At 39.3% G+C, this 12,881-nt stretch overlaps 1 protein-coding gene across 1 annotated transcript in view; it reads right to left on the bottom strand.

Moving 5' to 3' along the window:
* Positions 1 to 490: 490 nt before the first annotated feature.
* Positions 491 to 12,881, bottom strand: part of Mboat1 (membrane bound O-acyltransferase domain containing 1) — a 46,208-nt gene continuing 33,817 nt past the window's right edge. Inside the window, exons 11-13 of the mRNA XM_013030416.1 lie at positions 10,249 to 10,381; positions 7,805 to 7,956; positions 491 to 2,229 (exon numbers count right to left, since the gene is read on the bottom strand). Coding sequence (XP_012885870.1) covers positions 2,103 to 2,229; positions 7,805 to 7,956; positions 10,249 to 10,381 — 412 coding nt within the window. The 3' untranslated portion in view covers positions 491 to 2,102. The remainder of the gene's footprint in view (positions 2,230 to 7,804; positions 7,957 to 10,248; positions 10,382 to 12,881) is intronic.

Below are 12,881 nucleotides of genomic sequence, written 5' to 3'. Positions count from 1 at the left end.
CAGCACCAGGATTAAATAAGTGTTTCAAAATGACAAACTTACCACTTTCAAGTTTCATTACCCTAACAGAAAACACCAGTCAGACATCAAATTGAAAAACCAAACATAAATCCAGCTTCATAAGACTGCTAGATTCAAATCTCAGCTGTACCATTAACTCTGTGGGGTAGGGATGTTAGCAAATGTCTAACACTCAGTTCTCTCCTCTATAGAGAGGGAATAAACCCTACCTGGAAAGTGGGAAATAAATATCATAAATCTTATCAAAACTAAAATCATCCATGTTCTTGGCATATATAGTAAAAATTGAGCAGGCTGTAATGCTCAAATTTTAACCAAATAGAACCTTAACTTTGCACACATCTATTAAAACACATACACACACACACACATGTGCACTCATGCACACAGACCTATGTATATAAAGTCTCTCGACATAAACAAAAATAATTCTTCCATTCAGTAACATTTCCTTTCTATAGAAACAAACCATTTATTTTTTTTACCATATGATTTGAACAGATTTTCTCCACTCAGATCATCTGATTGAAGGCACATGATTGCAGCATAGATTTTATTATTATTATCATTATTATTATTTTCTACAAGATTTAATATTCTACTTTCTTTTCATATATAGATTATCCAATAGAAGTTCCCAAAAGGAACTGTGGTACATTCATGACAAAGATAGAATAGAAAACTGTCTTCTAGTTTCTGCCTTATAATATGATGATTCATCTAAAATAAAGCTGGGTTTAATCAGTTATGAAGCTAGAAAAATGAAAATCAGGCCCATGTGTATATCATGGCCATGATCATTAACACCTCCAGAAATCGAGGGAAAGAAAGAGAAACGTGTTTCTTCTTACCAAAATGCTACAGAACTTTACTTTTTAAACAGATTAGTTCTTCAAAAGGTATTTTGGATGGAGGAAAGAGATAAAAGGGGTGACATTGATGAAAATGCATTGGATTTATAAACTGATTTGATGAATGGTAATTCCTTTGTTCAACTACTTAAAGATAATATATATATATTACGTTTTTTTATAAAGGTATGTTACTGCCTTTGATGGTGTGAATATTTGGGTGTCATTTTGGGGCCACTCCTGGGCAAGCAGATGAAAATGGGTAAAATGGGAAGCAGGCTCCTAGCAGATATACACCCGAGAGTTTGTGATTTCCCACTGTGGCTCATTTCAGAATAAACAAATGGAAAGAATACATTCCTGGGGATGGGGTGGGGAGGGCAGGGGAAAGCAGCCTCTTTGAGGGCTCACTGCTAGTCCATTCAAATGTTCATGGTTGGTCCTCTTCACTCATATTCTTTTGAGTACCCCCAAAAATCTCCTTCCATGATCCTGTTCAGCCAGGGTCTTCAGCTGGTACAGCTCTTAGGTTCACAAACCAATAATATCACAGTCAAAGGGTTTAGAGCTTCCCAAGAACAAGCATGCCTGGATATGCTTCTACTTAAGAAATCCATGGCAGGCAACCAGGCATGGAGATTCATGCTTATGCTGAGGAAGCTGAGGAGCTGAGGAAGGAGGATTGCCAAGGTCAATGATGGCCTAGGCCACACAGTGAGTTCCATGTCATCTTGAGCTACGGTGTGAGAGGGTGTTGGGGGAGGGGGGAGGAAGGGAGGTAGGGAGAGAGAGAGGAATGGAAGAAGAGAGGGAAAGAGGGAGAGAGGAAGAGAAATGTATGATAAATCTCACTAATCATCTCCTAACTTCCCAGGCCAATGCCTAGATTCCGATTCCCATCACCTAGATTTCAACTGACAATGACATCAGAAAAGCAAAGACCTAGTATTCCAGAAGAGACTGTCTCAGAAGCTCCGGCACATTCTCTACACTTCTCCATCACTGGAAGATCCCGTTAACATATTAAGACACATAGATCGGGCTAATTTCGCTGTACAAAAAAAGACTGTATAAAAAATACTCCCTGCAGTTAAAAAAAAAAAGATGCATGTAAACATTGCCTCTAAGTCACTGAAGAACCTTCAAGCTTTTCTATTTCATCTTTCCAATGTCTTGCAATGTTGTTTTGGTTTTTTGTTGCTGTTGTTGTTTTAGCTGTTCTCAGATGTATCAGTCTGCTTTCTTCTTATGAACAGAGTTCAGACTCTGGGGTTGCTTTTGAGTGTGAGCTTGTGGTTTGATTGGCAGAAAAAGTAATATCAGGAGACTTACAATGTGTAAGTAAAAGTACATGGACCTAGGGATAGAACAAACAAACACCAATTACATTTGAAAGAAGGGAATAAATGGAGAACATCATATGAGCACATCTCCAGTAGGGAAAGTCTGTATGTCAGGCTTGCCTTGATCTCCTCCAGATTGTACTCCATTAGGTAAGTGAGCAGGTCAGGGATTAATGGAACCACAAAGCTGAGACACTAATCCTATCAGCTCATAGGCAAACAGATGCAGTATGGTCACGAAGACATATAAACAGGCCAACAGAATTAACCCCAGGGAAGCCAGAAATCTCTAATACTCAAAACTTAGGACTTAGAAGGCTACATTCAAACCGAACACTGTCCTCTGAATCCAAACCCAGCTCAGTTTCTTCCATATGTTCCTTTTTCAAGTGTAAGGAGTTGCTCTGTGACATATGAATCAGAAGGATCCTGATTTTTGAAGCCTTTGTCTACAACCTTGCAACAAAACTTTCATCCAAACTAATAAGAAACAAGTTTGACTTTGGAGATTGGTTGGTTTTGATTTCAAAAATACACTATTCAGTGCAGTGTACATGCCCCCAACATGCTGGTTAAAGCAGATCAATAAGTATATGTTATTAAAATAGCTGGCAGTTAGCATAACTGTGGTAGATGCACCTGGAAAGGTTGAGTTTATATTTTCTCTAACACTTTCTTAAGATTAAAGAAAAATAATGTTAAAAGAGGAATTACAATTGATTTGTTTCATTCCTTGGCTTCAATAATTGCAAGGTTAAGTATATTTGAACTAAACAATTCACTTATGGGCTAAAATTCTCCACCTTTTATCAAGAAAGACTCTCTAAGGATGACAAAAGAGTCAAGAGTACTAATATATCTTCATTCACTTACTCTTTCCTTCAGTGTTTACTGCTAAAATGTATGAAGCATGAAGCTAGAGAAATAGCTCCATGACGGGTCCTTCAATGGTATATATGAAACCCTGGGTCTAATTCCCCAAACTGCAATTTATAAAAAACACAAACAAAAAATGCACAGTAAAAAGCATTAAACTGAGATCTACAAAAGACCTAAGTTGTTCTCCCTTTCCTTGGGAAAATGGAAAGAGGACAAACACTGTTTTGTTCATGTGGAACTGGTTCCAGGCTTTCTGCTGAGAAAAAAATCGCAGATACTCAGATCCCTTATTAAACATGGTGCAGTATGTGCAATCTAGACACATTTTCCTGCAAACTTTACAAGCACTTTACCTAAGGCACTGCAAATGCTCTATGAATAATCCTTGTACTTTTTTGCTTAGAGAATAATGATAAGAAAATTTTATATAGGTTTAGTAGAGACAACTGTTTTTCCCTTCATAGATAAAGAATGCGGGAACGCCAAGTGCTTTGAATGGGATTCATGGTCATTAGGAGCAGAATAAATAGCTATAGTAATCAACCATCTAATTCACTGTTTAAAGGTCATTATTGAGAAAGAAAATGCTCTTTGGGTAGACCTGCTGGGTCAACAGTAGACTCTCAAAGGATACTTTAGCCATAGTTAATTACAGCTTTCAAAATCAACACACTGACTACATATGTGGTCCTTATGTTTAACCCTGTCTTTTTTTTTCTTTTTTCTTTTTTTGTTGGTTGTGGGGCTTGAACTCTGGGCCTGAGCACTGTGTCACTCAGCATTTCAGTTCAAGGCTAGCACTCTATCACTTGACCCACAGCACCATTTCCGGGTTTCTGGTGGTTTGTTGGAGATAAGAGTTTCACGGCCTTTCCTGCCCGGGCTGGTTTTGAACCTCGATCCTCAGATCTCAGCCTTCTGAGTAGCTAGGATTACAGGTGTGAGCCACCAGCACCTAGCAACCCTGTCTTTCTTTTTTTTTGGGGGGGGGGTCTGGTCGTGGGGCCTGAACTCTGGGCCTGGGCATTGTCCTTCAGCAGTTCAGCTCAAGGCTAGCACTCTACCAGTTGAGCCACAGCGCCACTTCTGGCTTTTTTATTTTTTCTGCTTATGTGGTGCTGAGGAATCGAACCCAGGGCCTCATGCATGCAAGGCAAGCGCTCTACCACTGAGCCACCTTCCCAGCCCATCCCTGTCTTTCTTATGTGACTAAATCTACACAAGAGCAATTGTGTTGAGTTAAATTAAATAATCTGATCATCCAGTGAAATGAATTTCAATCCCCTAATGAAGGTTAGCAGTTACAGTTCAATCCCCATAACTGAAAAAATAAATACAGACAACCTTATTCTAAAATTCTACGCCGGGTGCTGGTGGCTCATACCCATAATTCTAGCTACTCAGGAGGCTGAGATCTGAGGATCTCGGTTTAAAGCCAGTCCAGGCAGGAAAGTCCGTGAGACTCTAGTCTCCAATAAATCACTAGAAAACCGGAAGTGGTGCTGTGGCTCAAGTAGTAGAGTGCTCACTTTGAGCTGAAGAGCGCAGGGACAGTGCCCAAGCCCAGAGTTCAAGCCCCACAACCGACCAAAAATAAATAAATAAATAAAATTCTGAGGAAGGTTTTATTAATAAAACCTATATTGAGCATGCTTGGCCTTGACCAAGGTTCAACAGATGCAAATAAGGTATAGTTCCTGTGGTTAAGAAGTGTGCTGTCCACAAAAGTTCACATACCAATTCTAACATTCTTACCCACTGAAGTTAAAGACAGCATTATCTATTTAAAGATACATGAGTGTGTGAAGATTTTGCTTTCAAAATGATTTAAGAAAAGGCATCTTTCATCACACATTTAAGTATTCATTAAACTTGAGTTCACTGGAAATTTAAAGAAAAAAGTTGAAAATTCTAAAGCTGAAATTAGAAGACACTCTAGACTAAAAGTAAACTAAAAAGCTAGAAGTAATGCCTCACTCCTGTAATCGCAGATACTTGGGAGGCAGTTTGTGTAAGGATTGGTGGTTAAATTTAGTATAGGCAAAATTTAGCAAGAGTCTGTGTTGAAAGGGCTGGCCTGGTGATGGACACCTATAATCCCAAATACACACAGGAGGACTATGGGAATGACCCAGCTGGTAGACCAGTTGCCTAGCAAGTGAGAGTTCCTAGGTTCAAATCCAAGTATTGCCAAAAACAAAAAACATAGACAAGAGTTAAAAAATAAAGTGTATCTGAACTTTAAATGGCAAGCAATGGAAGAGAAGTGACTTTGCCTATAGCTGTGGCTCAGCTGAATGCAATGTATGTATGTCAGGCCCAGGCGAAGAGATCTGAAAAGAATATAGACTGCTCTTCACTACATCATGAAATTTTTGTTTCTTTGACCAGTTTCAGTGATTTCCTTAAGAGATTCTGAAACATTCCTTTCTTTCTTTCTTTCTTTCTTTCTTTCTTTCTTTCTTTCTTTCTTTCTTTCTTTCTTTCTTTCTTTCTGGTATAATAGATCTATAAAAGCCACAGGCAGCTGGGCGCTGGTGGCTCATGCCTGTCATCCTAACTACTCGGGAAGCTGTGATCTGAGGATCACGGTTTGAAGCCAGGCTGGGCAGGAAAGTCCATGAGACTCTTATCTCCAATTAACCATCAGAAAACTGGAAGTGGCACTGTGGCTCAAAGTGGTACAGCAATAGCTTTGAGCAAAAGGGCTCAGGGACAATACCTGGGCCCTGAGTCCAAACCCCATGACTGAAAAAATAAAAACAGACAACATATACCTTTCAACATTAAAATAAGTGAAATTGAAAATTCATTTGTTTGGTTTCACTAGCCACACATCAAAGGTTTAATGTCCTATGTTCTGCTGACCTACGATTGATATATGTAATGCATAGATGAGGATCCCCATTATCACTGAACCTTCTACAGGACACAGTTGATCAAGATCAGAATTTAAGTTATATATTATAGATCTAGCATGTAATAAGTGAGTACATTTACAATATATAATGTATATCTATTATGCACATTATATAGTGCACATCTGCATATATCCATATATGTATAGGCATGTGTACACATGTATATTGATTATAGGTATGTATTATATAATACATATATGGATGTGTGTGTTATAGAACATGCTTATGTATAGGTGTGTCTATAAGAAACACGTGTGTGCATGCATCTATGTCTGTATTCATACACGTGCACGAGACAGGTAACATTACATTAGATAATCTCTAATGGACAAATTGATAAAAATATTTTATTCTAAATAAAGATGTTTTCAAAAATCTGTTAGAGTCTTTCTTAAACAACTGAAAAACTGCTTGATAGAAACTAGATTCTAGGGGCTGGGAAGGTGGCTCAATGGTAGAGTGCTTGCCTCACATGCATGAGGCCCTGGGTTCAATTCCTCAGTATCACATAAGCAGAAAAAGCCAGAAGTGATGCTGTGGCCCAAGTGGTAGAGTGCTAACCTTGAGCTGAAGAGCTGAGGGACAGCACTGAGGCCCAGAGTTCAAGCCCCACAACCGACAAAAAAAAAAAAAAAGAAAGAAAGAAACTGGATTCTACCCCTTGAATGAATGGCTGTCTTGGTGTCTGACTTGACACACGCTTTAGTCAGTTAAATGCCTGATATCACAAACATTTTCACTTAGTCTGATCTACAAGCAGTGACTGGCTTCCAAAATAGCTTGTCCCAAAGAAATTTTTAGTAACTGCATTACTAATCTTGCCATTAAAGGAACTTTAAGTCTGAAACTCAGGTGTAGCAGCTAGATGCTGTGTGAATGGTGTTATATTCAACCTCCCTGAGACTCCGCTTTCTCGTAAGACAAATAAAGGTGCTGATGCTTACCCCTCTCCCTCCTCAGCTCACCACTGCTCACTCTAGGCTCTGTGTTCTGTCCCCATTCATGCTTTTTTCTGGTGTTCTTTGCATGATACAGCCTCCTATCATGGGGAATTCTATTCTGTTCCCATATCAAGAACACTACCACACTGCTCTGCCTCACTCACTGGTCCAACACACACTCTGGGTGAGTGTAAAACTACCACCAATGAACATGAAACTAACCAATTAGCATGAAGCAACAACCAATTAGCATGAAACAGTTTCATGTTTGCAGTTCATTTGGTGCAAAATAGAAGGATCTCATATCTTTTCTGTAAAGAACTCTGGTCTCTGGTATGGGCCTCCCTCTCCACCCTCTATTCCACATTCTTCCCCTTCCTTCCCATGTTCATCTTGAAACACAAATCCCCATGTGCACCCAACCAGAACCTTATCTCAGAAAAGGGCCCAAGAGCCATTCCATGACTACCCAAGTCAGCCAATCCCAGAGGCTGACAGACCCCAACCCCTGCCATTTCTATCCCCACAGCTTCCAACATAGCTTAATCTCTGGGAAAAAAGAGCCAAGGGCTCTTATCAAGCTCCATCCTGGCAGAATGCACTGCCATGAGTGCCCCTAAATGTCATGGAATTCCTGTCAACTTTCTTTGAAGGTATGAATATTCATATTTGGTGTCTCTGGGATAGTCATTTCTTCTTAAAGTTTCTATAGATTCTTCTCCACTTGAAGTCACATTTAGGAATTCTACATACAATCTTCATACATAGATTCAATTTATTGATTACTAAGTAGAACATGGAACACCGACTGCCTTCCCAGGTAGTAACTGACAACAGTGGAAACTTACTTGTATAAACTGATGGTTGGTTCGACTGCCAACATAACAAAGGGTGCGGCCGTGTATGATACAGCCAGCTGAGTGACTGCCCAGGTAACCACGTCATAAATGAGTTTGAGAGGTTTTGAAGAAAGAAAGTAATGTCTGTAGTTGGTCCTTATCTGGAAGTCAAGGAAGGCATAGTGGGAGGTTAGAGGGGACAAAAACCAAATGGTGTACTCCATCTCAAGGCAGGAAACCTTGGAAATACAAGCTATAGACTATAAACAGCCTCTGAGTTCTATTCCAACTAAAATTCCCAACTAAAATGATCTCATGTGTAAAAAAAATACATATTCACTGTAGAAAAAAAAAGTTTAACAAACAACTAAGAAATTTGTTTTTCTTGTTTAACATCTCCCAAAGAAAAGTACTTTCAAAATCTTGGCATGTTGCCTTCCAAAGCTGAGTTCTATTTCTATGTATGCAGATTTATATCCTTAATGGCACCAATATATTTTTAGCCTTTTTTTGTTTTATAATCTATTGTGGGCTGTATTTCTTTGTGTCCATAAATATTAATTTCCAGTATGATTTTTAACTGAATTCTGGAAAAATTATCTTGTTTTCCCATCCCATTTTGCTACTATAGTAATTCTGTGATGCATACCTTTATAAATGAATCGCTACTGTTTTGTCTTTATTTCCTTTGGGTAACGATGATACAAACAGTGTTACTTGTAGTAGTGCAAGGCTTAAGTGATACTTGAGTAATAATACTTGGGTAATAGTTATTACTATTCCTATTAGCAAATGCAGCTACCATAATGGTATTTTTAGCTTACAGTGGACCAAGTCTGTACATGATTGCCTCTGCTTATTCTCCCAAGAAGCAAGTATCATTATGTCCATTTATATATAAAAAAGTGAGGCACAGGTCTTTTGATCTATGTAACTCAACTTGCCTCCAGAAAGACACTCAGGTTTTAGAGTCAAGAATAAAAGGCAGGGCTGAAAAAAATGGCTGGCTTTTATAAGCAGTTGCATTTCAAGCAGGAAAGGCTTCAAATTCCATGGTTGCCTGATGAGCTAAACTCTTCAGCAGTCAGTCCCTCAGGACAAAGACCAGAGATCAATCCACAGGCTACACTCGGCCTCTGGTATGAGATTTTTATCTGGTAACTTCCACAGGCTTAAGACCACACTTTATTCTCCAAGGGAAAACAGAAGCTCTGCTCCATTGACTGTTTCCTCTCTGTCCCTTACCTAAAATCCTTGTGAAAAATGTTTCTGAGTCCTCCAAAAGAAAGGATCTACACAAATCAAAGCCTTTATGTCAGCTGAGAACATGGAGCTAAGGATATCTTAAGGAATTGTACTCTGAATATATTAACAAGCTAAAATGTGACCTTTATTGCTTAATCTGTTCTTGCCATCTGTTCCTATAGTTTCCTCTCTTGGGGTAGTTATATGGACAGGAGGAAGAAAATGTCTTCCTAGTTTTCTGAGTACAAGTATGTATGGCATGTGGTTAATTCACCATGTACACAAACAGGATCCAGCAGAATTCCAGCTGAAATAGGAAGTCCTCAGGGGAGAGGCCCTGTCTTGTTCATTGTCACAGTCTGGTCCTGATAATTCTGATTGCCCCAAGACAGAGCTTCTGATATATTCAGAGAAGAAACAAATTCAAGTGAATAGCTATGCTGTATGCTAGGATTCCTGCATTCACTTTGTAAATGGCAGTTCAAAAATGTCTTGGCATCTGAAGTCAGGAAAACCCCAGTTGTGATCAAAGATTGAAATTAAGCTGAACACAAAATTACATTTGACAATCAAAGCACTTTGAATTGCAATTACATGTTCAATTTTCTTCGAAGACGATCACATTTTTTTTATTCTTGCAGTATCCTGCTTTATAATAAGCAAAGGAACAGCTCTGGACAAACTAGAGGTCCTCAAAAGCCCTAAAATTGAAAGTTAGGAAGTTCACAAGTTATTTTACACAAGCCAAGTGAACCAGATCACAGAAGAACACAGTGGTCAGACTCATCTCTAAAGCCAGAGTTCCTATGGTTCTTATCCCATTGTTCAGAGCTACTGTGAATTATTTCTAGGCTTAGGATAATGAAATGAGAAACCAAGCATGCTATAAGCAAACTGAAGTCCTATAGAACCTATATTAATTGATAAGCACCATCATCTGTAATTAGTAGACTCTGTATATGTGCATTATTTAATAATAAAAAGTTCATCCCTTAAGGTAGCAAATATTGCTCCTAGAATACTGGAAAAATTATGGAAACAATGTTAACTATTTTTGTTAAAACCAGTTCCTATATACTGAAGCCTTTTTCTGTAATGAAGACTTTTTCATAATGTTTGAGTTTTCAAAATATCCTCACTGCCATTCCCATGCCCAATTCTTGCTAGGACCTAAAACAACAAACATATAATTGCTCAAGGAAGCTTACCACTCTAGCTGCTAATGTAACAGGGACTCCAGTTAAGAAGGTAAAATAGTATCCAGGATAGACACCATGCCACAAGGCAGACAGGACGAAGGTTAGCACCGTAGGGTACCACGGAACTCGCTCATAACACACACTGTGAAGACAGGAAGGAATAAGAGCTCTGAGTAAACACACTGGACACTTCTTGTTGCATACCTGCTTCTCTCTGGAGCAGAACTCATTTGACTCATTACTGCTGGGGAACCTGGAATGAAATAATAGCAACCATAGCCTTTCTGCTTTCCATGAGCACCACCAATGAGTAATGGATGGCTCAGTCATTTTAGGAGCTGTGACAAGATTTTAACTCACTCGAGTAAATGACCTGGATCCCACTGCACTCTATCTAATAGAGTTCTGTTGGTCACTTTCTATCTAGTGAGTGAGACCACCAGTGGCCTCATCTACTAGTGATACTTTAGTAAGTGCCATTGGTATTACAATTTGTAGGCGGCGGGTAAGGCTCCTTAGCAATGGATATCCTCATTTAGTCAATATTAATTTACCTTTCCCTCTGCCATCTAATCAACACTACAAGCTTTTCCATCTGTCTTGTCAGTGACTACATCACAGAATCAGTGTGCTGGGTATATGACCAGCAGAATTCAACCCAGGAAATTGTCTGACAGAGTGATATAGAACTGAGCATGGTAGTGTATGCCTATACTACCTCTACAAAAGAGGCAGAGATGGGAGGGTCACAGTTCAAGGCCACTAATGACTTGAGGTAAGTCAGAGAAAAAAGTTAGTCAGATCTATACCTAAAAACCTAGCCAGGGAGGGCAGCCAGGCAATGTGGCTCAAGACTATAATCCTAGCTCTGTAGGTGGGGGGGGGTGTCAGGGCTCAAGGCCAACCATGACATAAAAAACTCCTAAGACTCCATCTCAACCAATAGCTGGGCACCATGGTATGCTCCTGTCACTCCAAGCTGTGAAGAAAACACAATAGCTCAGCACATGGCACATGCCTGGCAACTCAGTGACAAAAGGAAGCACAAATAGGAGGATCAGTCTAAGCCAGCGCTGACACAAAGCAAGACCTTATCACAAAAATATCCCGAACAAAAGAGGGCTGGCGGAGTGGCTCGATTGGTACAGCACCTGCCTAGCAAGTGTGAAGCCTTGAGCACAAACTCTAATACTGCAAAAAAGAAGACAAAAACGAAGACAAAGGAGAAGGAAAAGAAGGAAGGAGAAGGAGAAGGAAAAGAAGAGAAAATCCAAAAGAGGTGTACTGTAGCCCCAGTTCTGAAGGAGGTAGAGGGGGGAGAACTGTGAATATCCTTTGTGCGAAATGATTGGGACAAGAAGGGTTTTAGTATTTCACATTTAGTGTTTCTACAGAATTTTAAAAATAGTTTTCATTTTTTATACACACACGCATGTTTAGTCACCTTGGACTACAAATTCATAAGAGAAATGATGTGACTCGTAATGTATTGGAATTACTCCATATTAAAAAAAGTGAATGTTCATGTTAAAAATATTCGCATTATTTATTTAAAACAAAAAGTTAAGGCCAAAACTTAAAAAAAAAAAACCTACGTGATTGGATCAACTTTCAGAAAAATCATGAGCTTACTTTGGAGAAATTACTATACATCATCTCTCCTTTTTCTCCCAAATTCTAAGTTATGAAGGATGGTAATCAACCAGATGTAGTGCTACACACCCAGAGTCCCAGTACTCAGGATGCTGAGGAGGAGGATACTGAGTCAGAGGCCAGCCTGGGCTACACAGCAACTTCAAGGCCAGCATAGGTTACATAGTGAGACTCTGTCTCAAAAAAAAACAAACAAAACACCCAGTAGAATCTGTTACATTAGGCACATTCACCAGATAAAGTTTGGGTTGCTCCAAACATAGCATATTATTAGTTCTATAAAAAGCACTGTTTCCATAATAAAAATGGAACATGAAGGGAAACAAAGAGGCAGAAAAATATAAACACAAATGTACATATAAAGAACATAAATGTCTGGGGTAACACACCGCTGGTAGTGCTAGGGATGTGCCCACGGGGCAGGGATTTAGACATCTGAAGGACAGATGAGTCTCTTGGTTGCAGACAGCATAGGACTCAGGCCACAAGACCAGTTCTAGAGAAAGACCATTGGGGCTCATTTTTATTATAAATTAGCTGGGTGGCTTGTTGGGCAAGTTACATAACCTCTTCTTGTTTCATTTAACTCAGATATAAAGTAGGGATAACGATGATCCACATCCTTTGGGACTGACACTAGAAATAAAAGAGTGTCTGGTACTCAGGAATGGAGCATTACAAGATAAAATTAATGTTTTTCATTACAGCCTTCTCAAATCACTGTCTACTTTTTCAGGTACAGAGAATATGTTAATATGATGTACGATATATGTGATAATATATGTATGATGGCATCACTACTGTTACTGCCACCCAACTGGCAAAAATTATTGAGTCAATCAATCACTGAGGAAGATCCTCCAAAATAAGCCATCAACTGGGTTATCTCTTTCTTTTTTTTTTTTGGGTCCAGTCGTGGGGCCTGAACTCTGGGCCTGGGCACTGTCCCTCAGCTCTTCAGCTCAAGGCTAGGGCTCTACCACTTGAGC

The sequence above is a fragment of the Dipodomys ordii genome, unplaced genomic scaffold, assembly GCF_000151885.1.
Source record: "Dipodomys ordii isolate 6190 unplaced genomic scaffold, Dord_2.0 Scaffold130, whole genome shotgun sequence".
Lineage (NCBI taxonomy): Eukaryota > Metazoa > Chordata > Mammalia > Rodentia > Heteromyidae > Dipodomys > Dipodomys ordii.
This window is presented reverse-complemented; position numbering and strand designations above follow the sequence as displayed.